The sequence below is a fragment of the Siphateles boraxobius genome, unplaced genomic scaffold (genome assembly GCF_051911475.1).
Source record: "Siphateles boraxobius isolate OS27281-9 unplaced genomic scaffold, OSU_SipBor_1 5, whole genome shotgun sequence".
NCBI lineage: Eukaryota > Metazoa > Chordata > Actinopteri > Cypriniformes > Leuciscidae > Siphateles > Siphateles boraxobius.
In genome coordinates this window covers 9,068,935-9,095,587 of record NW_027509141.1, presented here as the reverse complement: position 1 = coordinate 9,095,587, position 26,653 = coordinate 9,068,935, and the positions used below count along the sequence as shown (strand labels likewise).

General features: G+C 39.0%; 4 protein-coding genes across 5 annotated transcripts in view; 3 read left to right on the top strand and 1 right to left on the bottom strand.

Annotated features, from left to right (window-relative positions):
* Positions 1 to 9,090, top strand: part of ano8b (anoctamin 8b) — a 38,156-nt gene extending 29,066 nt beyond the window's left edge. Inside the window, exons 14-17 of the mRNA XM_077202701.1 lie at positions 898 to 1,089; positions 1,204 to 1,335; positions 3,058 to 3,168; positions 4,423 to 9,090. Of these exons, the coding sequence (XP_077058816.1) occupies positions 898 to 1,089; positions 1,204 to 1,335; positions 3,058 to 3,168; positions 4,423 to 5,115 (1,128 nt within the window). The 3' untranslated portion in view covers positions 5,116 to 9,090. The remainder of the gene's footprint in view (positions 1 to 897; positions 1,090 to 1,203; positions 1,336 to 3,057; positions 3,169 to 4,422) is intronic.
* A 2,254-nt stretch (positions 9,091 to 11,344) lies between these two features.
* On the top strand, positions 11,345 to 17,850 carry dda1 (DET1 and DDB1 associated 1). The gene is made up of 5 exons (XM_077202700.1): positions 11,345 to 11,656; positions 12,724 to 12,804; positions 12,968 to 13,019; positions 13,173 to 13,234; positions 16,424 to 17,850. Exons 1-5 carry the CDS (start codon positions 11,648 to 11,650, stop codon positions 16,532 to 16,534), a joined length of 315 nt encoding a protein of 104 aa, XP_077058815.1. The 5' UTR covers positions 11,345 to 11,647; the 3' UTR covers positions 16,535 to 17,850.
* Positions 17,851 to 18,132: 282 nt separating this feature from the next.
* abhd8b (abhydrolase domain containing 8b) lies at positions 18,133 to 22,375 on the top strand. Of its 2 annotated transcripts, none has more exons than XM_077202698.1 (5): positions 18,133 to 18,266; positions 19,856 to 20,622; positions 20,711 to 20,881; positions 21,028 to 21,244; positions 21,451 to 21,878. In XM_077202698.1, exons 2-5 carry the CDS (start codon positions 19,865 to 19,867, stop codon positions 21,760 to 21,762), a joined length of 1,458 nt encoding a protein of 485 aa, XP_077058813.1. In that variant the 5' UTR covers positions 18,133 to 18,266; positions 19,856 to 19,864; the 3' UTR covers positions 21,763 to 21,878. The 2 variants fall into 2 exon arrangements, with proteins under 2 accessions (XP_077058813.1, XP_077058812.1); XM_077202697.1 differs by lacking the exon at positions 18,133 to 18,266 and adding an exon at positions 19,277 to 19,611 and having other exon boundaries at positions 21,451 to 22,375.
* A 107-nt stretch (positions 22,376 to 22,482) lies between these two features.
* On the bottom strand, positions 22,483 to 24,910 carry rps15 (ribosomal protein S15). The gene is made up of 4 exons (XM_077202699.1): positions 24,870 to 24,910; positions 24,408 to 24,493; positions 22,824 to 23,058; positions 22,483 to 22,628 (listed from the first exon to the last, which is right to left on the bottom strand). The coding sequence occupies exons 1-4, from the start codon at positions 24,870 to 24,872 to the stop codon at positions 22,515 to 22,517; spliced, it is 438 nt and encodes a 145-aa protein (XP_077058814.1). The 5' UTR covers positions 24,873 to 24,910; the 3' UTR covers positions 22,483 to 22,514.
* Between the last annotated feature and the right edge of the window lie 1,743 nt (positions 24,911 to 26,653).

Here is a 26,653-nt window from a genome sequence, read left to right as displayed (position 1 = left end):
AATATTTCCCAATATTACAATTTCATTTTTTTATTTTTAATCAAATAAATGCAGCCTTGGTGAGCAGAAGAGACTTCTTTTAAAAACATTAAAAATCTTACAGATCTAAAACTTTTGACTGGTAATGTACAATGTACATATAAATATATTTAGACCACTTAACTTAGTGATTGCCATCAGGATGTGAAGAGACTTTCAACCAGCATAACAAAAAATGTTTCTGGAACAAATCACCTACCCTGCCTTTAAGAGGAGGATTTGCAAAGCAGTCAGTTTTGCTCATATTTACCAATGGTTTCAATATTTGTGGAGCCCACTCTACATTGCCAAGATGTTAATTTTCAGGTAAGACGGCGAGTTTAAATGTATTACGGTTTCCAAAAAATATTAAGCAGCACAACAACTTGCATCTGTGATAATAATAAGAAATGTTTGTAGAGCAGCAAATCAGCAAATTAGAATGATTTCTGAAGGATCATGTGACACTGAAGACTGGAGTAATGATGATCACAGGAATAAATTACATTTTAAAAATTATATTAAAATAGAAAACATGTATTTCAAATTGTTATAATATTTTAAAATATTACTGTTTTTACTGTATTCTTGATTAAATAAATGCAGTCTTGGTGAGCATAATAGACTTTTTTCTTTCTTTTTTTTTACAACTTTTCAACGTTAGTGTACATTTTCATTTATATAATGTTAACAATATTTAAAATGGAACACAATGACTAAAGGAGTCTACTGCAAATGTCTCTGTAATGTATGTGTGTTATCAGAAAACAATGAACATGTGTGTTCTAGATTACTGATATTCCATCGCCTGCAGTCAAACAGATACTTCCAACTGACATACTTTCAGAAAACCTCTAAACTTCTAAAACTGCTTTCCAGGACACATTTCAGGACTACCAGGAGATGTTTGTCCAGTTTGGATATGTGGTTCTCTTTTCATCTGCCTTCCCATTGGCCGCCATGTGTGCCCTCATCAACAATATCATTGAGATCCGGAGTGACGCGTTTAAACTGTGCACCAGCCTACAGAGACCTTTTGGCTTGAGGGTGGGGAGCATCGGACAGTGGCAGGTTAGACTACACCGAGTACTTTGATATACATAAAGGACAAATGTGTTCAGTTGATATTGTTCTAGGAGTGTCTTTAAATCACAAGGTTGTGTAAAATCCTGTATCATTGCACAGACAGTGATGGAAGCTATGGGTCTGATTGCCATCATAGTGAACTGCTATCTGATTGGTCAGTGTGGGCAGCTACAGAGACTGTTTCCCTGGCTTAGTCCTGAGATGGCCATTATCTCCATCGTCATCTTAGAGGTACACACACACACACACACACACACACACACACTCAAGAACATACACACACTCCCTATAAATCTAATGCCAAGTTAAGACTACAAAATATCAGCACAATTTTGGCACGATCCGTTTGACTTAGGATGTTGTGATTATTTGTAAACGACAATAGGCGTTGGGAAGCAAGAATCATTTGATTATCTCGCACAATGTGTCATAGTGGACGACAACTGACGCCGCGCCTGCCCTGCTTCACAACGTCTCGACAGAAACCCTAGCATTTTCCAGTTAACCGGGAGTGACACGCTACCATGATGGCGACAGCCGGCACCGCCCACTTTGGGTTTCACAAAACCTACAGGTGACGTCATGGACGTCCATCCATATTTTTTTACGGTGTTATTGGTGCTGCTAGGTGGAATCATGCAATAGAGGAAAGGTTTGTGAAGCTATGGCAACAATACTCCTGCCTCTATGATGTTTCCTTGAAAGACTACCATGAAACTGTGAAAAAAGATAAATGCTGACTAAAGATGGCAAAGGGGCTCACCTGGTGAGTCCTGGAATTAGCATTAGGGTAACACGCCGCTTCTGTAGCCATTGTTTGTTTAGGCTCATTTCCAGAGGTCAGTTGCTATTTCCTCCTCCTCAATGACATCACGCACATCGTTAAAGATGCCAAGCGATGATTGGTCGATAAGTAACTAGTCTGATATGTTTCTTGTCCACGACACGGCAAGAATTGAGGAGTCAAAATTGCATAATCTGCCACAGTGACTATCGTAAAAGCCAAAAATATTGTGTAGTCTGAACCTTGGCATATTTCACTCTAACTGAACCCTGACATCATTAATATTGTAGGTTATGAAGTTACTAATTGTACTGTATTCACTTTGGATAAAAGGGTGAACTAGCATACGTTTCTTTGTTCATGTAATTGTTAAACTGGGGACACGACTGTAAGTTAACGACTGTAAGGCCGATTATGAATGTAATTTGATACTTACGACTGATCATGCACAAACGCGCCGAGTCACGAGATCATGCACAGACGGTCGCGTTCAGTCGGTTCACATTCAGTGTTTAAAATCTGCTCCAGTCGTTGGAAACAGTCTGTAAGTGTGTTCACTTCAGTCTTAGAATGTGTCAGCTAGTCATTAAGTGTGTCCCCGACTTTAGTGTTATGACCTTACAGATGAGCTTCAAATATCAAACATGCTTGATTTCTTCATACTGGATGGAATCATAGTATGATGCTAAAAAATCAGTACATGCCCATAATACACTGCTCAATTTTCACTTAAATCTGCCAATTCTGCATTTCAGCAACTAGAATCAACTTGTTAACTGCAAATCAGGGCAAAAGTTGTGTAGTTTATTCCAGCCTTTAGAATAAAAAAGCTATGGCACCCTCAGGGCGGAAAGCACGAGTGTAGCTTTGTCATTCACATTTAAAAAGTTATAGTTATTACATCTATGCCTCCTGGCCAATTATGAACCATAATTCTGTTCAGTTCTCAAATCATGCCAGTTAGTCTGAAGATCCTTCTGAACTGACCTCGTTCACCTTGAAGCCCTCTATTTTCATCTATTTATAGGATTTGGTGTTAAAGACTGTATGTTCTGCGCCGTGACTCCTGGAGAACTGTATTCAGATTTTTGTTATACCACACATGAGGGAAATGATAATAAACAGATTTTGGCTTCTGTTCTTCTTTCTGTCTTTCCTTTTATGACCAGCACTTTGCAGTTCTACTGAAGTATATCATTCATGTGGCAATACCAGACACCCCCAGCTGGGTGGGAGAGGAAATGGCCAAGCTGGAGTTTCAGCGCAAAGAGGCATTTAAGGTAATAGCCCATCCACCGCCCCAACCCCTCAAGAGCCATTCAAATGATTTAAAATAAGTATTTAGTTGGAGCAAGCTGTTAGTAAATCTGCTCCCTAAGAGTGTACTCACACTAGGCAATCTGAACCATGCATGTTTGACCCCCAAAGTCTAGTTCGTTTGACTAGTGTAATCGCTCTGTTTGTTCCGGGCACGGTACACTGAATCATGCCCTGGTCCTCTTGAAGAGTTGGACTCGGGCACGGAACAGTTGGACCACGGATCTGATCCCTAACTGTGCCGAAACGGCTACTACTTGTGTGTTCGCTACTGTCATTATTACAACAACAAACATCTTCTATTACTACTTGGACAGTACACTTTTCGATTAATTCAAGTATATTATAACAGGTTTGGTTCTCACCTTATTGATGAACAGGAATTTTAGTTCCTCCTTCAACGTCAACGTAATCTTCTGATATGTCCAGCATGATTAAGTGAAAATCGCTGTGCTGCATAAGTGATAAATCTATGAGCCAAACTATTAGCAAGAAGGCATTTCTTCCTGTTTTCTTCAAAACAAAAGATTGCATTGTAATGAGTCAAGCTGGAACGATAAAATCCAATGTGAGTGCAGGTCAGCAGGGGAGTCTGGAGAGGGAACAATCATGTGGTTCTCAACCATGAGACTGGGGCCCAATAATTAATCATGGTTAATTAATATAACAATACTCCCAGTTTCTGTTCATAAAAATGTTTTAAAGGGATAGTTCACCCAAAAATGAGAAAATTACCCCATGATTTACTCACCCTTAAGCCATCCTAAGTGTATATGAAATTCTTCATTCATACGAAAACAAACGGAGTTATATTAAAAAATGTCCTAGCTCTTCCAAGCTTTATAATGGCAGTGAATGGCCGTTTATGTTTTGAAGTCCATAAAAGTGCATCCATCCATGATAAAAGTGCTCCACATGGCTCTGGGGGTTAATAAAGGCCTTCTGAAGTGAAGCTATGCGTTCGTGTAAGAGAATATCCATATTTAAAACTTAAATAACTATCAATATCTTAGCCTATATGGGGGCTTTGAATATCATGTTGGACATATGGGGGCCCTTTGAGTCGAAAAGGTTGAGAACCACTGACCTAGAACACCCTAAGCTCTTCATAGAAACATACTAAAACACCCAAATCACCTTAACAACTGCATAGCAACATCCTGACTCTAGAATTGTGGCAGCAACTGGATTCATTGCTGGTGGACATGTGTTTTCAGAAGCACGAGCGTCAGGCACAGCAGCATTTCCAGCAGCAGCAGAGGAGGAAGCGTGAGGAAGAGGAGCGGCAGCGCCAGGCAGAGTATCAGGCCCGGCGGGATCGAGACGATGGACGCTCAGACTCCTCGGGTGGCGACCACCACCATGACAAGAGCCAAAGTGGCAAGTCCAGACCAGGGGGTGGGGGAAGCGCTTCTGGGGGGGAGAAACCCAAGCGACCCAGCTCACTTCTCGGTAACAACAATGTCATGAAACTAAAGCAGATAATCCCTCTACAGAACAAGTTTTCTTCCGGCACAGCCCGTTCCCCACAGTCGCCGACGGGTAGTGAACCCAAGCTACCGGGTTTTCTTAGTTTCAAGTTCCTGAAGTCTCCCGAGAACAAGAAAGAGACTGCGACAGCTTCCTCTAGTACGTCAACAGTTCCTCCAGTTCAGGAGAGGGCGGAGAGGTCCCAATCACCCAACAAGTCCTTCAATCCTGGGAAACTCTTTAACTTTGGGAAATCTGAAGGAGGGACAAGTGTAAATGGGGCTCAATCTTCAAAACCAGGGGATGGCGGACAGATGCACGACAAGCCCCCCAATAAGTCTGACCTCAACGGGGTCCCAGACGAAATCCCATCCCCTTGTGGAGAGAATGGGGAGAATGGATCCTCATCCGATGCTGATCCTTCAGGTCCTAAGATGTAACAAGAAAATGATCTCCATTAAAAAACAGTGTGTGAAACTGCTTAGTAACACTGAGGGAGGGAGAGTGGAAAGGGGAAGGTTCTCTTCTGTTTTTGAGGCTGTGTAAGACTTGACCTGGAAGCTGTTAAGTAAAATAGACCAGGGGGAATTCACTTAAGGCCCGGGAATACTTCATTTTCCGTGTTCTGCTCCATCTAACACACAATTGTGTGCGCAAGCACTTCAAAGTGTGACTGAGCACAGATGTATATGTTGGGTGCTACCTACTGGACTTTTCTTTTTGAGCGCTAAAATCGCTCACACATGCACTGTTTTACATGCACAAGATCACTTGGACACAAAAATTGGGCTCCAAGCAGATGGGGTGCATGGACATCAGCGGACTGAATAATTGACGAAAAACTGGTCATGCTGACTGTCTGCAAGACGGAGCGGAACACGGACTAGAGAAGTTTACTTTCGGCTTTAGAATATTGCGCCCACAAATTAGCGTTGTGTATTTGCACGTGTTGTCTGCGTTGTTTTAGCACCCGATTCACTTAAGCGAATCAGGTAATGGTTGCCACGAAAGTACTTGCGCCTTGTTTTCAGACAATAGCTTAGAGACAGCAGGCGGTGCAATTTTCACAGCAGGAACTTTTTAAAAAGGTCAGAAAATATTTGCTTGCTACAATTACTACTGCAAAATGCACACAAACATCCATTAAAATCTGTTTTCTGTCAGCGCTTCATTTGGATAGAAAGTGAGCTGACGATGAAAGAATGACAATGACGTCATTTAAATACGCATGGCACAGTGCTATATCGGCGCATATAGAACCTGGTTTAGTTGGATTGGAGCTAGTAAACAAGACGCATGGTTTTGTGCGGAAATGCTACGGTGGTGCAACTGTTTAGTGAATTCGCCCCATAATGGTTAATGCTTTGCTATATTACAGGAGAACTTCATAGAAAAGACCCCCCTCCAAACACTTAATCGCACACACATTGCCTTTAATGCAACCCAAATAGGAATGCATGAGCTGCGTTTCTGACGGTTTTTAAAGTGCAATGTTTAATTACTAGATAATTGTAAAATTTTTACCAATCACACAGTATGACCTCCATAATATCATAACAACAATAATCACACAATAAGCAGCAGTTCCAACAATGGGTGATTTTAGGCCTGAGAACTTTTGTATGCGTTTAAAACAGCTGGTTTAGTAGAGCAATAGCAACTTCACAAGCTAAAACTACTGGTGGTTTAGTAAGTCTTTACCGAATAATAGGCCCCAATGGCAATATTTTCATGTTAATTAATCAATAAAAAAAATCAATAATGAAAACTGAAAAAAGACAAATATGAAGGGGTGTGTGATGTCGATTACTTGTTTGTCTCAAAATTCATATCCATTTCGCACTATCGTGAAGCGCTGTAGCCTACACGAAGGCATCAGGAGAGGCCGGATAGGCCCTGTAGTGTTTACACCTGGTATTAAGATGCGTTTGGTCGATCGGATCACAAGTGGATGAAGCTAAATACAGGTGTAAACGGGGTCTAAAATGTTTTGAGCTTGTCCACTTTCGACCACTTCCAGAGGTAGTCGAAAACGCATTCGACCGGATTGCTTTCATAGTGTAGACGCTCAGGTGGTCGAATGTGTTCAAACAGTCACAGAAGGCCGTCTACTCTCCGCCCACTGACCTAATGCATAAACATTATGGGAAGCACGCTAGCCAGACGGGATTTAAACTTTGTCACACTCACAGCGTTCGGCTTGGTCTTGTAGCTATCAGAGCAGAAACGAAAGCTGTGTTTCCGTTGTCTCCGTGCGCGTTCATATGTAAATTGTTTATGGTTATTTTGTCCATTAGATCGAAAGTCCTGAAAAACCCCAAACATTTACCCGCCCATAGACCCTGCCCTCGAAGAAATCAGGACAGAAGTGGTTGAAAGTGGACAAAAGAGACAGATTAAAACACCAGATGTAAACGGGAATGTCTCTCCCTCATCTAATTGTGATCCGATTGAGCAAAACGCATCTTAATACCAGGAAAACAGGGCCATAAATACCTATCATAAAAATTGGTGTCATTTCCTAAATTTGATGGTCATCATATTACATTGCCACCAATATTCTTATCATTATAGCTCTGTTTTGAACCTTCAAGCTGATATGTTACACACAGCAGACTTTAACCCCTCTTAACTACATCACATCAGATTTGAAACTGTGAGCAAGATAGTGTTGAAACATCTTGAGACAGCTGTGTGTCTGACATTTCATCCATCTCCAGTCAAACCTTGTGCTGTCAAGGTTTCTGCTTAAATGCTTGATTTTTACAAAAGTTGAATTTGAATTGCTGAGTTTGAAGGAGCTCAAATATAAGATTTCCAATACTTACATTTGTATTATTTCATAGTTTTGAAGACTTTCCTGTCATTCTAAAATTTGGAGATTACTAATAATAAAGAATGAGTTGGTATTTCAACTTTCACATGTATTATTATAATGCTTTAATAATTATTAAATAATAATCATCCTGCAAGCCAACATAAGCAGTACGATGCCTCATTACATATGAAAATGCTGTATTTTATTTTTTATTAATACACTACTGAAATAATATACTTTCACTTTTTTACTCCAGTTTAATATTCACCATTTGTTATCATTCATGTGATCAAGTCTACTTATTTATATAATTGTTTCTTTTTTTACTGAAGCAAAACTAATATTTGCCTCTTTGCACATTATTTTAGTGTAAAGCTGCTAAGCACATGCTTCGGTTTGGAAATGTGAAGGAAGACGTATTAGTTTCTCAAACAAACCATCTCTGTCTTTAGAGGCAGTTTGAGTGTGTGTTTTTGAAAGAACTTCTTTGAATTACTGTAAGTTTGACCGGAGCAACTGAGGGGAGGCTCTTATCTCCACACAATGTGCTCAGTTGTTGCTATCAAAAACCTGTCACACCCTATGAAGGGTTTCTGTGAAGCAGTGGAATGTGTGTATGAGCTTATATTCCAGTGTAAGGTCATGAAGAGACGAGAGGTGCCTCAAGTAATGGATTTTTACAGTTTTACTTTTTAGTTCCATAGACAAAAATAAAACAAGCTATGCATTTGTTCTATATTTGGTTGACAGGATTTGCTGAGCAGACATTGTTGCAATAATATTTTGGCCTGAATGGTGATTTGAATCTGTTTTATGTTTAGTACATGTTTATCAAGCCACTAAGTTATTTCATTTCATTGACAAATTCATCCACTACAACAACCTGGCCTGACACAGCAGTATACTTCCTTTGGGTCTTGAAATATTAGTTATATTATAACAACTAATACACATTCCTCATTGGATTTGAATTTAAAATTTGATATAGGTTGGATATGTTATATTTAAAAGAGTAGAAGATAAACCGTCTTTAGCTGTCTGATGCTCATTCACTGAGACTTAATGGACTGTCAATAATTGGTGAATAATTTGTTAGTAACAGGCATTTTTGGTTGTTTGTTGCTTTCTTTTTGACCTGAACTCTGCAATATAATAGATCACGGTATCTTCGATTGCCGTGAGGCTGCTGTAATGTTTTGTCATCCCTGTATCTTCCGTCCACATCATACAGTTAATGTAGTCAGACCTTCAGCTCTGGCCTAATGACATTTATGTTTCCCTTATTGTTGTTTAATTGAAAGATGTGAATAGTTAAGCTGCCGCTAGCTGAAAGCATCACGAGGCTGCGTAGGTTTGTCATGTAAGAACTGCTTTACATTCGGTCTAACTGTGAAATATGAACTGATTGTGACGAGGGGGCCACAGAATTCCCTCTCTGAAGGCAACCTCACAAACCTATCATGAGCTCTTCCAATGTTTCACTGTAAAACTTTTCTTTATTAAAGAAAACAGTTTTAGGGAAAGGGATTATTTATTTCTTTTATTTTGTCATATTTTTGTAAGAATTGAAATGGGATAATAAACAGATTTAATTTACTGTATTGTCTTTCAGTTTCTCTTTCAGTTGCAGATTTCTAATATGCTGCTATTTTCAACACTCATAATTGCTAACTATTTAACGTTTTGGCAAATTGGTGGCTACAAATCATATGAATTTGCACAGTCTTTTTTGTAGGCTACGATATGTTTTAAATATTGCGGTTCATTTTGACTGATTTCAATTTCTGAGTTGATGGAAAAACTAGTCAAAGGGATAGTTTACCCAAAAATAAAAATTTTGTCATCATTTACTCACCCTCAAGTTGTTACAAACCTGTAAATTTCTCTCTTCTGCTGAACACAAAAGAAGATATTTTGAAGAATATGAATTACCAAAGAGTTGATGGGCCCCATTTACTTCCATAGTATTTTTTTTTCCCAGACTATGGAAGTCAATGGGGCCCATCAACTGTTTGATTACCCACATTTTTCAAAGTATCTTCTTTTGTGTTCAGCAGAAGAGTGAAATTAATACAGGCTTGAAACAACATGAGGGTGTTTTCATTTTTGGGTAAACTATCTCCTGTAATTGTTGTCTTGAAATTTTCTTAGGAGCATGAAAATGCCTGCAAAATGTGGATACTCTGTGTACGTGCATTCCACAAGATAACAATTTCTTAATTATAAAACTTGCGGGTCAATTCAGCTGCAGCTGGGCAGCCGTGACCTAAAACGAAACTTTTTTTTAATGTGTTTTGTTATGTCACTTTCTCAAGAAGAGTATTAACATTTATGCAATTGGCAGACTCTTTTATCTGTGAGAGAGAATGTTATTGAAGATGATCGAGCAGAACCTGTTCAAGAACGGCTGTTAAACGACGTTTCAGAAAGGTTTGTTTTTTGTTGTTCTCTCATTACTTTTTAGATACGCTGTTATTTAATTGTACTAATTATTATAGTATTACAAAAAATAAGCTTCATAAACAAGAATTTCATATAATCGTTGTAACAAATTATACTACAGCTCTCAAAAGGATTTTTTTGAGTAAAGACTGCGGATCTATAGTGATCGTTTCTGACTGTATGCCACCGTTACTTTTGAATTTTTAGAACGATTGTAGACAAATATCTGTCGCCAGAACTATTAACCCAAAACGAACACTAAACATTGGCTTTACTAAAGTTACAGTAGCCGAATCAAACACAGAACCATGTTTAGCATGGCTGTAGATAAACAAGCATGTAGATAAAGAATGCATAAAAGCTCTAATCAAAGAATAATTTACACTAATTCCAAGTTCGCTGTTGAGATTTAAAAAAAAAAAACAGTTTGTAACGTTAGGTGTTTGTCGGATAATGTTAAGTATGAATGAGCTTTTAACAAATTGGCTTGCAGAGCCACACACCGTACAATTAACAATACGAACTATTACAGGAAAACACATCGACGAAAAATAAATCATACTTACAGGTTGTGGCCCGTAAACAAAAGCTTCTGTTCTTAAAGTTGGAACTGCTCCATCTTTCAGCACAAGCCGATGTGCGAATCCTGCATTGAATCCGCGAAGATTGCTTTCCTCCGTAAAATGTGCAGCACAGAGAACGAGATTTGGGTCATAATTATGAGGGACAGAGTTAAAAATAAATTTAAACCATTGATCCCTAACTCCACCGTCCCTATAAAGGCTGAACAAAGTGGACATGCAATTTTCGACGGCACTGCGGCAACAATACTCCAGCCTAATATAGCACAACAACTCTTCTCCAAAGCAATATAAAATGGCCTCGCCCCCCTTATTCAGTATTCTCGGAGGAGGGGTTTAGGGGTTAGTGACGTCAGCAACCCTGGAGGAATGTCGTGTAGTCCGTACCGGCCGTTTGCTGTAGTCCTTAGAAATTGATTTCTTTAAAATCAAATATCTCCCTTTGCTTTGAACTTTGAGCGATATAACTTTGCAGATGTTGTTTATGCTCAAACAGCAACATTACACACTAGCTAAAGTTAGAAAAGTGAAATCGTGTTTTACCACCCCTTTAATGGTACATATTTGCTGTTTTCACTTAGTTTGCCATAGTGTGATTTTTGATGAATTGTATTGAATCAACTTACCCCTTCCATAAAAATCGTATCCATAAAAACCCACATTTTTAACATTATACAAGGGTTAATTAAGAGAAACATAAGTATATTATTGGACTAATTAAAATTGCACTACCAATATACTTTTTTTTTAAACTTGTTTACTTTTCTTTCTTATTTTGATAATAGGTTACCACAGTTTTAATGTAGTAACAACTGCAGTAATTATTGTATTTTGAAGGACACTACGGTTACCATGGGGAATCTTTTTGCAACTGCGAGAGAGAGAGAGAGAGAGAGAGAGAGAGAGAGAGAGAGAGAGAGAGAGTGAGTGAGTGAGTGAGTGAGTGAGTCAGAGTCGCTTGACATTCGTTTCGCTCGTTGCATTCTCTAGCTTATTTCTGTGTGTTGGTCTGTGTATTAGTGTCGTGTTCAGTGGTGAGTGAGTGAGTGGAACCGGGTTCAAACCTCAGATTTCTGTCAGTGTTCAGGCCTGTCTGAGCACAAACAGCTACAGGACTGAACTGACTTCACCATGGACAAAGTAAGTTTCTGCACTCGCAGCTTCATTTTCCTTGTTTCAGATGAGTAACGTTAGTTACGCGCAGTTGTAAAGGACTGGGCGCTGAAATATCATGTTGCATGCAAAAACCTGCTCTACGTAGATAATATTTTAGTCGTTTTCAGCTGACAGGGTGCTTTGGTTATAGAGTTAGCATGCTAGGCCGCTTCAAACACTCATCACTACTTCATGTACAATTTTCTTACACCAACAGCCTAAAATAAACATATTATCATGGTTGAATCCTGTTACTAGGCGTACTAAAACTTTTATTTTATGGTTATCAGGTGATTTGGTATTTGAATTACATTTAAATCACATCAAACATGTCATGCTAATGTGTTAGCTCGTATTAGCATGCTGATAAGGGCGAGACTCGCCTAAGCTTTTGTTAAACAGTCACGACGTGAATATATTCATTTTATTAGTGTTATTTCGATCAGTTATTATTTTAAAGAACTCGAATTAAAAATATCAATCATATACCCTCTAAGTTACAGATCTAGTGGACTAAGTTAGACTGGCAACGCCCAAAGGTTGACATGCATCATCCTCCAATCTGAATATGAGTTTACTCTCTCAGGAAATTTCTGAAATTAGATATTTTTTTTAGATGTGTATTTATATAGGTGCTGTTAAGGTTCCTCATGTTATTGATTGTTAGCTAAATGAGTCCTGCTTCACTGACTATTTCAAGTCTATAAGATCATTGGCTAATGGGTATTATGATCAATCGATGTACAATCATGGGTAACCTAACTGATATTTTTCTGGGATTATTTTATGTGCAGTAGTTCATTCAGTTGATATCTGTCTGTGTCTGTATCTAAACTGTCACTAAACATTTGTGTTGTAAAAGATCATTTATATTCACTGAATCATGTCTTTAATGCCTACTCCGGAATAAGTGAACACCTAAGAAGAAAATGAAAGAAAATGTCTTTCCCCTCTAGACGAGGATCTGTCCAATATCAAGTGTACTGATGTAGCACTTCAGGTATATTTCTAGTAAGCATTTTAACCTCTTTTTGTCTCTGAACATTTTGAAGGCAGATTTTCTGAAAGGACTACCGGTGTATAATAAGACAAACTTCAGCAGATTTCATGCGGACTCCGTATGTAAAGCATCGGTAAGGTTTGCTGGCCTAAATGATTCATTTTGCAATGTTCTTCATGACTGAGATGTTAATCGTCTTTCTGAATATTCAGTGTGCATTTTCACACTGCAGCTGTGAATTACATTTTCAGGTTTTGTTTAAATCACATTAACAGTCCATTTTTTGTGTGTTACAGAACAGAAGGCCGTCAGTATATCTGCCAACACGAGAGTATCCCTCCGAGCAGAGTGAGTTCTTGTATATCTGATGGATGAAGGCCTGTTGTACAACCAGCCTGTTGTAGAACCACGTTGCACAGTAAAATGAAAGCTGATGTTTCTCTTAAAACACTTTGTTTCAGTCTGAAGCCTAATTTTAGTTTGTTCTTTCTCTCCTCTTAGTCATTGTCACAGAGAAGACAAACATCCTTTTGCGTTATCTTCATCAACAGTGGGACAAAAAGGCAAGTGTTCATCAAGATCTTGGTTGACAAAGCAACCGCATGGTGATGGATACATTGACTCATTTCATTCACTCATGCACTGCATTCGTTGACTTCTCTGATGACGTATTTACTGGCACGAGGGCAGGACTACCTGTAGACATGTCCCGGTATTCGGTAATGCGATAAATCGCAGTAATGAATATGCACGATATTGTTATCGTAGGCATTTCAAAATACAGTGAAAAATAATAGATCCAAATTTAGATTTTTAGAACGTGCATTAGCTTATTTTCCATGTTTTTTTTTTACATCCCCCTAATCCATCCGTTTCTCTTGTGCAATTAAATTATCGTAATAATACCGTATACCGTGATAAAAGCTCAATCAATTAATCGCAGCATGAAAATTTGATACCGGCACATGCCTAACTACCTGTCACTCACATGAGATCGCAGCAATCAGGGCCTGAATTTCATTTTGGAAAAATCCCCTAAATGTTTGCTCACTCATTGTATTTGTGTTTTTGCAATGGGATCATTTTTTAGAGTTTACACAACAAAGGGAAGTCTGATTTCAATCTTTAAATTAAATTGGAAAAAAAAGTAGCACAAATAAATACATGAAATAAAGAGAAAAGTTTAGGTCAACCCTAGTATTCAGAAATACTACAGAAACGGAGAAAAATAATGAAATGTAAAATATCACGGAATAGTCTTTCAGTCCTGTATAATTTGAATACATAGGCTATTAATCCTGATTCCTTACAATTAATGCTATCTTCTGTTGTTTTATATACAATAATGACAGTCACATTTTAGGCTACTCTCACTTTAAGAGCTAGTGCACGGATCCATTAAGGGGCCGTTCACATGTTGCGTGTAAAGCGCAGTCCGCGCCACGTTCTCCTCTTTTAAAAAGGGCTCCCTGTTGCTAAGCAATCATGAGCCATGTTCTCCATGAAGACGAAGACATTTCAGCAAAGAATAAATACCAAACTTGAGCGCGCAAAAGACGTAATGTGAACGGCCCATACTTTTTTCATTATAGTACCACATGCATTTTTTTGGCATTGGCGGCAACGCTGAATCACTCATGCTGTTTGTGAAATTGCGTCTCGCAGAAAGTTTTAAAATGACTGATTTGATCTTATAATCTGTTAGGTGAAATTTACTCATACAACCTACATGCTAGATTTAATGAATGTTTGCGGAAATTTCCCGCATTATAAACGCAAGACCTGCGGGAATGATTAAAATGATGCGCAATACCCGCAATCCCGCGCAGAAATTCGAGCCCTGGCAATAGCAAACCACAACCATTCAATCAATTACCATTGGACAAATTTAAGTCCCTTCATACATTTTTTGGTCCTCTGAAAAACCTATGGCTTTCTGCGATCGCCAGGGGAATCTCACCAAGGTGTAAAAAATGGGGGTAATGTGCAAAAATGTGCAAATAAATATGGCTCAGAGAAATGAAACCCGTTACCAATAAAAACTGTTGTGTAGTAAAACAGTTCAAACTCTTAGATAACGTCACTGCATATCAACAGTGAATTAAGAATCAATTGCGAACAGTATCAATTGCGAAGTAGCTGCTGCCACAGACAGCTGACTGCTTCATCTATCAACAAAAGTTTGTGTACCCTCCCTTACACTTTGCCGTGTTTGCTAAAAAATCTACAGTCAAATGCTACTAACAAACATGTAGTACTCTGATGTGATTCGGGACGCCATAACAAATAAACCATCCATTTCCTGATGCTGGGATCATTCTGAAGTCTGTACAAAGACGCAAACTAACTGTTTAAACTGGACGCGAACGTTCACTCACTCTTCTATTTTCTGACAACAGTCTCGATTACGTCAGAAATGAAATGCGTATGTGTGTACCTTATCCACTGCAGACCACGTCAGTGATTATAATCTATTTGTTTTTGGTGTGATGCTCTCATCTGGTGTTGATATGTGTCAGCCATTAAGTGACTGAATGCCAGTGGGCGGAGCATACAGTGCTATGATTCGCTGTTGTCTTGCTCTAGAGGCAGTCATTTCAAATCTGTTTTCCCTGGTGACGTCACAGATCCCACAATATTCAAACAAGCTGTTTTTGGTACATAATTAAATAAATAATATACTGTAGGGAAACGTTTTAAGCTATGAAACTTGCAGCATGTCATAATGGTACAAAGACCTGTTATGTGTCAAAAGCTCATGGAAAATTTGATTTCTCATGTCATAACCCCTTTAATAAAATGCATGTCTCATGTTTAGGAGAACTTGGATTTTGTATTCATCCTGTGACTTGACTGGAGAGCTGAATTTAAGAGCTTGTGCAAGCCACCACCATGATCCGATGCAGTGCTTTCTTAACTGCTTTTTTCACCGCTGTTATTTTTGTTGTTTTTGTTTTGTACATAGTTTCCTAAACATCGCTCTCAGCAGCTTCGAAATGTGGCGTTCAGCCAGTTTGGCATTGGAATGTTTCTCTTACAGTATACTGTTGTTACGGTTCTTTTACCCCTGTGTCCATCAAGTGCAAGTTTAAATAGGAAAAATGATGGACAAGCAGTAGCCTGGCAAGCCAGACCTACATCAAGATGTTAGGTCTGGGAACTCCCAATTGGCATACCTCAATCCGAGGGGCAGGATAAACTGTTGTCTTTCAAATTCCCTCTGCACGCAATAGGATAGCGCTACAACCAACCAGAGCAATGAACGGCTGTGGCTGAGTCCCATGAGTTTTTCCACCAGGAGCTAGTTGATATATTAAACTTTTGCCGTATCCTGTCGTCAAAACTCCGAATACATCTTCCTTTTTTTAAGAAGTGACGTTCTCTTAACTCCAAATCATCCAGAGTCGCGGCCAAAGCCGATTCGAAAGACCGCTGTTCGCCAGCAGCATCTTCTTTGTTTTCAAGTAGCAGGGAATTCAAATTGCCTGGAAATCACACGGAACCGTCACAACTCTGCCGTCATTATGTTAAGCCCGCCCACCAACTCTATACACGATGTGATTGGCCTGACCAGAGTTTGGTTTTTCCAGCGCGAATGCCAACGGAGAGTTGCTAGACGACACTTTGCTGCAAAATAATTTTCTAGGCTAGAAAAGCAGCACAGTGGAATGGAAAAATGTAATTTTTTGGTGAGAAATGCAGCTTTCTGAAAGATGAACTAAAACTTTTTTCTTTTCTTTTTTGTCCTGCAGAATGCAGCTAAAAAGCGAGAGCAGGAGCAAGCAGAAGGGGAGGGTGGCAGCCCAGCACCGCCCCGCAAAATCGCCCGGACAGACAGCCAGGAGATGAACGAGGACTCGTAGAGGACCCCCCCCCTTCCAACGGACACAACACCCGCACACCACACAGGAATTCATCTCAGAAAGAAGGAAATGGAACACTTATCTTACAGTGTGCTTTTATTATTTTGCTGAGTGCTTCCTGATGCAGTCAGTGCCCAGTTGTGAATGTGTGGGGGCACGACGGGTTTCCACTGCCAGCTTCGAAGATTCTGCTGAACTCTGAACTGCTTGGGGGTGAGAGGGGGCGGGTACTGCGGTATTCAACAAGCACATAATAAGGAATGTCTGCTGTGAAGACGTGTGAAAATTATGATTTTGTTTAGGACACTATCAATGCAATTTAAGTTTAAAAACACCCTAGTAATCTCAGCTGTGGATTTTTGCTTTCATTATATACTCAGCCACAGGCACTAAAACTAAAAACACAGGGTCTCAAGTCAAGTGTCCAAAAAGGGAAATTTCCAAAATGTACTGCCTCGTTTGGCAGATTTAGATGTAGTGTTTCGTGTTGGTAATGTAACGGTCTTACTAGCAGGTGCATACTTGTGCATGAATGCACTGTTAGGACTGCAAATCTGTTGCCACAGATGGAGATGATGATGTGAAGGAATACAAATGGTGACTTCTCTCACTTCCTCCTGTTGTCATATAAGCTTTCAGTGCTGTGTTAGTTTCGGCAGTTCTCTGGAATCATTAATCGATCACCTGCAGTCAAATGCCCGACCTAATCCCTGTGCGCCGATTCAGTTGCAATCCATTTCTGCGAATGATGGGATTTTCCCAGGTTAGAGATTAATAGTGTCTCTCCTTTGTTTTCTGGGTTTGTAGTTGTGTTGGAGTCCTGAGATTTAAGGAGCATCTATGCAGCTTCCTCTCTTAAACTGCAGAGGGAGTCGGTGAACTGTGGTTGTGGTACAATAAACAGTAGAAGCTTTACACATGGGGCTTAATAGAGTCCACTACATCCGTAAAACTGTTTTAACTGTGGCAGGAGACACCATGTTACGTTAAGTCGGCAGTTTCTAGCCGTTTCCTGGCAAAGTTTGTTCATATGTTCTTGATGAAAAGATTGAAATGCATTGAAGCCATCAACATTAACAAACAAAAACAAAAAAATCATGCATGCATTGTGGCTTGGAAAATGTTTTGAGTAAAGGAAGCATTTAAAACCTCTTGTGTGCAGAGAGTAGCCCATCTTGAGTCTAAATCTAGTTGATCTAGCATATCAAGTTTCCACAATGACTGCAATTGTATGTTCTTGTTCTTATGAAGCCTTCCCAACTCCTATGTTTGAGGTCAAAAATGTTTTTGGAAATCAAAATAAAAATTAAAACCTTTTCATTGTCAAGATCATTCATAATAAATTCAAGGCAAGAGATTATGGCTGAATACTTAAAATTGGACAGTCAGTGGCACGTTTTCAGTGAGGCTGTAACAGCATATGCTCAACAAGTGTAATCCGCTTTAATCTGAAGTTCTTACTCTGCGACCATGTTGGAACGTGGATTTGGAAGATAGGATGTAAATGCAAGTGAAAAACAGTCACATTGTTGCTCTTATTTGTTTTGTTTTTTTCTTAACATCAAATGAAGTTTATTTTTAAAAAAATTATTGCGTGGGACAGATTCGATTTAGATTAGATTATTGGATTGAGGGTAGCAGATTATAAACCCGCAATTTCATAACACTGGGAAGAGACAGTACTGGAGTCGGAGATCCAGCCTTTTCATGTATCGGGAACATTGGTAATCAGGTAAGATAATTTCACTGTACAGTAATGTGAAGAAATATAAATGTATTTAACCTACAAGGCCAAAGCCTGTTTGGAACTTTGATGCAACTAGTTACACTGCTTTCAAATAGTATTCACTTCTATCAAAGTAGACTATTTACATAGGATTTTCACCTGACAGCCATAGAAAAGATCTTTCATTGTGTCTATATGAATTCAAGTACATTGATGTCAATTATACAGATAAAAACCTATTCATTTTTTTTAAAGGCCAGACCAAAGCACTAAGGCCCACTGAGGAGCAATATGAAATCTAAAGTAAAAAATTGGAAATTAAAAGAGTAAAAATTCAGATTTTGATGTGCTATTAGTTTGGGGCAGCCAAAACTCCATATAATTCACACCTTGTAAAAGAATGAAATCATTATTGCCCCATGAAACAGTTTGCGAATCTGCAAGTATGCATTACTGTTTGTAACATGCACACAATACTATACAATACACAAAGAAATGTATAGACAGACAGAATGAGTGTATTTTCACAGATTCAGCATCTTGGGGAGAGTGGCTAGAAGGACACCACGTTTGAGAAAGGAGATGCTCATTCATGGAGATGCACAGTCTGTGGTCCTGTGAGAATAAGTGTAGATAATATACTTAAAAGCAAAGCATTATATTTGATGCAAAAACAACCCAACATACAACTTAAAGGGATAGTTCACCCAAAAATGAACATTCTGTAAGTATTTACTCACCCTCATGTTGTTCCAACCCCGTAAGACCTTCGTTCATCTTCGGAACACGAATTAAGATATTTTTGATGAAATCTGAGAGATGGATCAATCCTCCATAGGCTTCTAAGGGATTGAGACTTGTTCCCCGAAAAGTTATTAAAGACATTGTTAAAATAGTCCAAGTGAAGTCACCAAGTCTCTGTGGGCCTCTAGTCAGTTAACGTAGTGTGATAGCGTAGAGCTACGACACACGTAGGCTCATTATTGGCCGACGCTGGTCATGTGTGTGATGCGTGTGACGTACAACAACAGAAGCTTACGCTATATCACTAGTGAACTCACTCGAGGCCCACAGAGAAGGAAATTAATAGTTGAAATAAAGTCGTTATTTTTTTATTTATTTTTTGCGCACAAAAAGTATTCTCGTTGTTTGATAAACTTAAGATTGAGCCACTGTAGTCACTTAGACTATTTTAACGATGTCTTTAATAACTTTTCGAGGCCGGCAAGTTTCAATCCCTGAAGAAGCCTATGGACTAGTATGGAGGAGTGATCCAGCTCTCAGATTTCTTCAATCTTAATTCATGTTCCGAAGATGAACGAAGGTCTTACGGGTTTGGAACAACATGAGGGTGAGTAATTACTGACAGAATTTTCATTTTTGGGTGAACCCTTTAATTTCCAACAACAAGCATGGTGGAGGCAGTATCAGACTCTTTGGCTAGATTGAACTGGGTAGCTTGTTGAACACTGGAGATAAATCATATATCATACAAGTGTGTGTGGATCCTTGGTCAGCCAATCTGAATTTTATAGAAGTCCATGTACTAATGCATTGATTTTTTGAGAACCCAAATGTACTTCTTATTTCCCCAGGCGTTCACCATGCTCACCAGCTTTGTGGATGGAATATTCTGTTGCTTTACAGGGAAATCTACTAATGTGGTGGCCCCTATTGAATCATCCGAGCCCACCGATGGTTTCGAATTTGTTGAGGTGAAACCAGGAAGGGTTCTGAGAGTTCGACATATTATCCCAGACAGACCGGTGGTTGAGGAGCCAGGGACTGGGGAAGGGGGTACTGTGAGCTGCAAGCGCAAAATCTCAGTGTACCGAAATGGACAGCTTCTGATTGAGAACGTAAATGAAGCCACCCATCCGGAGCTGGTCCGCTATCAGAACGGAGACAGCACTGTGGATATGGAAGTTTCCAACTGTGAGCCTCCTGCAGCAGGCCAGGCTACTGAGCCCACACCAGGGTCAGCCACCCCAGGACAGGCTACCGACACCAAACCTGCACCCCAGCACGATCTCCAGCAAGTGCAGCGCAGACGGCGCAAACCCAAGCGCTCGATTGTGATCGACTGCGAGCGGAAGATCACATGCTGCAAAGGTACTCACCCTGACGTGGCCTTGTTTTTCATACATGGAGTCGGGGGATCGCTGGATATCTGGGGAAGCCAACTGGACTATTTATCCCAACTTGGTTATGAGGTCATCGCCCCAGATCTGGTCGGCCATGGTGCAAGTTCAGCCCCTCAGATCCCTGCTGCCTATACCTTTTACGCTCTGGCTGAGGACGTTAGAATCATCTTCAAGCGATATGCAAAGAGGCGGAATATTTTAGTTGGACACTCATATGGGTGAGAAATGATCCGCAAATTTACTCATTTGCCTGGTAAATGCAGATACATTTTCACACTAATTTGAGAATTTTTTTTCTTTGAGCAGTGTCTCGTTTTGTACCTTCCTGGCTCATGAGTATCCGGAACAAGTTCATAAAGTTGTGATGATTAATGGTGGAGGTCCAACAGCACTCGAGCCCAGTCTCTGCTCTGTCTTCAACTTGCCCACGTGTGTCCTTAATTTCCTGTCCCCGTGCCTCACCTGGAGTTTCCTCATGTAAGAATAATTGTAGACAGGACATATTGTGCCTGCCTTGCCTTTTGCCAGCTTGAACACGAGTATGTATGGTTGGCAACCACCTTGTCCATTTAATTTAATGGGTTTTTTTTTTACTAATAAAAATGCTTTTTTTTTTCTTCAAGGGCTGGATTTGCCCATCAGGGAACAAGAGAAAAGAAGCTACTTAAAGAGAACAATGCCTTCAATGTGTCTTCCTTCGTTCTGCGGTCCATGATGAGTGGACAGTACTGGCCGGAGGGTGATGAGGTCTACCACGCTGAAATCACAGTGCCTGTTCTGCTGGTTCACGGCATGTACGACAAGTTTGTACCAGTACAAGAGGACCAGCGCATGGCAGAGGTACAATGATTTTATGTTCCAAGCTTTGGGCCTTGTCCATGAAGCTGTGTCAGTGTGAGGTTGTGTCCTTTTCCTCCTGTAATTAGAGATTCTGTGAAAAGAGTTTCTGAGTTTAAGTGGCACTTGATCACAGATATTTTAAATATTTTGATAAGTGAGCGAAAACATATCAATAATTCTTTCCTCCTTTACTAACCTTCTTGTAGATCCTCTTGCTGGGGTTCTTGAAGGTCATTGATGACGGAAGTCACATGGTCATGATGGAGTGCCCTGATATAGTTAATACTCTCTTACATGAATTTTTCCTGTGGCAGCCTGCAACTGCCTCGAAACCCAAACAGGAAGCAGCCCCCACAAAGACCACCACCAAACCTCCAGAGGACACAGCAAGACCAAAAACTGCTCCTAAATCACCCTCCAAATCTCAGCCAAACTTAACAAGACCAACAACTGCACCAAAAACCATCAATACTGGGACAGAGTCCCCAGTGGACATCAGATCTAAGGGCAAGAAATAGCTACGGTATACATTTAAAGGTGTTACATTTGCTCTGCTCTTCCATGTGGGACATATTTAATGGAACAATTTGAATGTCCTTGGATATTTGCCAGTTGGTCTATGTATGACTGCAGCAAACAGACTCATGGTTAAGCTCAGAGGGACGTTTGTCCCAGAGCAGTATGGTTGACTATTTTTAGCTTTTGAATGAAATTCCTAGAAGGATTTTTTTTACTACAATCGGATAACACCAGCCTATTCAAATCATTTGCATTTGTATATCTACCATGGGTTAATGTAACAGGACAAAATGTTTTAATTGTTTATTATTTAAATGTTTATTTCACACAAGTGATGATCTCAGTATTAAATATTAAAAATTCACAATGAAATAGTATTACTATGGGTGCTTTGCTGTAAATAGATGGATCTAGTTTATGCATTTACAGTTTAATATCAGCTGATGTCCATTTCTGAGTTATTCATCTGTGGTGGAAAACAGAATTTTTATTCTTTCATAGGTTTAATCTTTTTATGTTGAAAGTACTCCAGCCCTTTGAATTACTGTTAAAAGGGTGATTGAGTATAATAAAAAAAACTGTCTGCTTCACATCCAGACATTAACCTTCCTACACAGCCCACATGAATTCTAAAATAGACTAATATGAAGCCCAAATGCAGTCTTTGATAGGCTACCAATTGTATTGCATAGAGCTTAAAAAAAAGACAAAATCAGAGGCTGTTTTGGAGGCTTTTATTTACAGTCAATTTTTACTTCAGAGGAATGAAGCGGGAAGAATGAGTGGCTCCAATACCCGGACGACCGTGTTTAACAGGCTTGTATGTGATGGAGAACTCTCCAAGGTAATGACCAATCATCTCAGGCTGAAAAACAGACAAAACACTATTAACTGCAGCCTGCTGGATCGTGTAAATTCATTACATTTATAAAGAAAAATGAAGCACTGCAGACGCATTCATTCACAATGCATTCAATACTTTGTGGGACTCAGAATGAGTCCTTGAAATTACTTTGTTAGTATTTATATTTTTAAACTTTTAACAGCGATTTATCCCCACCTTGATTTCAACCTGGTTGAAGGTCTTGCCGTTGTAAACGCCGACCATGGATCCAACCATCTCCGGCAGGATGACCATGTCTCTCAGGTGAGTTTTCACCACCTCTGGTTTCTCCATGGGAGGTGCCTCCTTCTTGGCCTTACGGAGGCGTTTAAGGAGAGACTGCTGCTTCCTCCTGAGGCCACGGTTCAGCCTCCTCCTCTGTCTGGCACAGTAGAGCTGCATCAGCTGCTCACTAATAATAATAAAATCTTAAATCAACAATGTTTCTATACAAACACAATTAGACCATTGATAATGACACTTGAGTTTAAAACATTGGCAAAAAAACAAGTATAGAAGTTAAACTGAAAACAGCACAATCACATGTTTACTTTTAAGTTGAAGAAACCTGAATGTTCAAGCTTATTGATCACAAGACATTTCATCCTATACACCAACGAGATTTGAGCTGCGGTAGAGGGACGCATTTTAACTTCTATCGGTTTGGTTTAGAAAACGATCATGACTTTATCCCCCGGTTTCTTACACAAGGCAAAAGCTAGAGACTGAACTTTTAACTTAAAGTATTGACATTGGCGCACTGGTAATAAGGACTTTTATGGTGCTTTGTCAATTTTGACTTGTTTTCTCAGTTTCCATCTCGCAATTGACTTTCTCAGAAATACATTTCAGTTTTTACTTTTTCCTTTCAGAAACCTGCTACGGAATTAAAAAAAGGTAAATTACAGTCAGAATTGTATGTTTATTAGGGCTGTCAATTTCTTTCAAAAATAACAAACTGTTCATCACGATTTCAAAAGAAGTTTAAATCCTCACTCTAAATTCACATGTTTCGGGGTCCAGTTGTTCACATATTCTTGTTCAAGAAATTAGTGACTGTAGCATTTCTATCGTAAACTGGCCAAATATTAAAGATTAAGGCAACATTTAAATGTAGTTTGGCCAATATTAAACAAGGTTTTGATCTGCTGTGAAGTGTAACACCAGGCCGTTGGTGCCATTTGTTATAATACACAATGTACACAAGATATGGGTTTACATTATGTATTTTAACAGTATTTCTATTAAACCATATGATAACTTGCTTTTTGCCTGTTATTCGACATGTATTTTAAGTCCCTTTAAAGGATATTGTTTGCCTAGGTCTATTTTTAGAACCACACAAAAAAAACGATTACTCAAAATAATCGGCCGATTACGTTACCAAAATAAATAATCGCTAGTGACAGCCCTAGCTTACGTCACTATTTAAACTTTTCTTATGAGGAGTTACCTTAAATCCTAAATGTGAAAACAGATCCAATTTCTAAGACGAAAAGTCAGTCACCAACATTTTTTTTTACTCTGAGGCAGAAACAAGCTTACATAGAGAACAACCAGGACATTCCACCAAATATGTTTTGTTCCCTCATAAGAAAGTCACAGTTTTGAAACGGTGAACACAGTAAATTCTCAAGTTTTTTGTTGACAATTGCCATTTTAGAGTGACCTACTCCTTGCTTCTCTCCTCACTCGTTCATTAACTTGACACATTCCCTGGAACATTTACACTTAATGTGAAGCGACAGAGGCTTGACTCACTAGGACATGTCCAGCAGCTGGTCCAGATCCACACCTCTGTAGGTGAATTTCCTGAAGGTGCGCTTCTTCTTCTGCTCAGCGTCCGCCTGTGGGAATCACAACCACCGTCAGATTTACACGGGCCTTTACTTGACAGATAGCTTCTTAACCAACAGATAAACACTGCCTACTAAAATAAAAATAAGCTTCCTACTTAATCACGTTACGCAGGAACATTAAAAAACTAACACGGTCCTGAGAATCCATCACGCTGGACTGAGAACTGAACCGCAAGACTGAAGCTACTAATCGTACGAACATCGATCTAAACATTCATCCCAGGCAAAAAATAATGGCCTGAAAAGATGAATTAATTCCTAAATATGCCTTATTCATATTATCTACTCTGATATGCATCATATTTACAGAAGATTTGTTTGGATTATTGTAGTTTAGTTTTTCACAAATACGACATGAACCTACCATCTTGAGAGACTCCCGGAAAAGGAAGAAGGCCGGAGAGACGCAGTAATATCGCGAGAGTTCAGTGAATATATGACGAGTTTAGTCAGTCTCCATCTAGCGGAGAGGAGGAAAAACTATTCTTTTACGCTGACATCAAATAAGAAGGCGGTTTTATTTCGAGCAAATCAATTAGGCAAATGCAATCAATATTTTATCAGTTAAAACAAGAAATCTACGCACTGAGGCACTGCTTATGAAACTGTGCTTAACAGTAAGTTCGGGAGGATTAAAAGAAGAAAAGAAATTAATACTTTTATTCAGCAAGAACGCATTAAATTAATCAAAACTGACAGTAAAGACATTTATAATCTTACAACAATAGCAACATTTCTATTGCAAATAAATGATGTTCTTTTAAACTTTCTATTCATCAAAGACTGCTCGAAAATGTATAATGGTTTCCATGCATTAAGAACTAAGCTGCACAACTATTTTCAACATTGATAATAAGAATAAATGTATTTTGGGCACCAAATCATTTCTGAAGGTTCATGTGACACTGAAGACTGGAGCATGGTGCCGAAAATTTTGCTTTGATCACAGGAATAAATTACTTGTGAACATAGATTATTTAAGGAGAGGAGGAAAAACTATTATTTTACGCTGACATCAAATAAGAAGGTGGTGTAATGGTGTAGGGATGTTTTCTTGGCACACTTTAAGCCCCTTAGTGCCAATTGGGCATCGTTTAAATGCTACGGCCTACCTGAGCATTGTTTCTGACCATGTCGATCCCTTTATGGCCACCATGTACCCATCCTCTGATGGCTACTTCCAGCAGGATAATGCAACTTGTCACAAAGCTCGAATCATTTCAAATTGGTTTCTTGAACATGACAATGAGTTCACTGTACTAAAACGGCCCCCACAGTCACCAGATCTCAACCCAATAGAGCATCTTTGGGATGTGGTGGAACGGGAGCTTCGTGTCCTGGATGTGCATCCCACAAATCTCCATCAACTGCAAGATGCTATCCTATCAATATGGGCCAACATTTCTAAAGAATGCTTTCAGCACCTTGTTGAATCAATGTCACGTAGAATTAAGGCAGTTCTGAAGGCGAAAGTGGGTCAAACACAGAATTAGTATGGTGTTCCTAATAATCCTTTAGGTGAGTGTATATATATATATATAAAAAGAAATGAAAATGAATACTTTTAGCAAGTACGTGTTAAATTGATAAAAAGTGATAATAAAGATTTATATTGTTACAAAAGATTCCTATTCTGAATAAATGCTGTTCTTTTGAAATTTTTAATCACTATTGAATCCTAAAAAAAATTATCACAGGTTCCAAAGCAGCACAACTTTTCCAACATTGATAATATCAAATCAGCATATTAGAATGATATCTGATTGAAGGATCATGCGATACGGAAAACTGTAATGCTGAAAATTCAGCTTTGCGTCACAGAAATAAATATTTTTAAGTATATTAAAATAGAAAACCATTATTTTAAATTGTAATAATACTTCACAATATTACTGTTGTTTTTTTTTCTCTCTCTGTATTTTTGATCAAATAAATGCAGCTTTGATAAGCTTCTTTCAAAAACTTTAAAAATAGTCATGTGTACAAACTTTTGCCCAGTACTGTATATTTACTTTTGGGAAGTTGACATGTTCTGTGTGGTATGACATGCTATTCTGTAACTATTTTAAACAGCATTTTGGTAATTTTTATTTTAATAGTTATCATGCATTCAACTTTTATGACCTCATATTACGGCACAAAGAATAT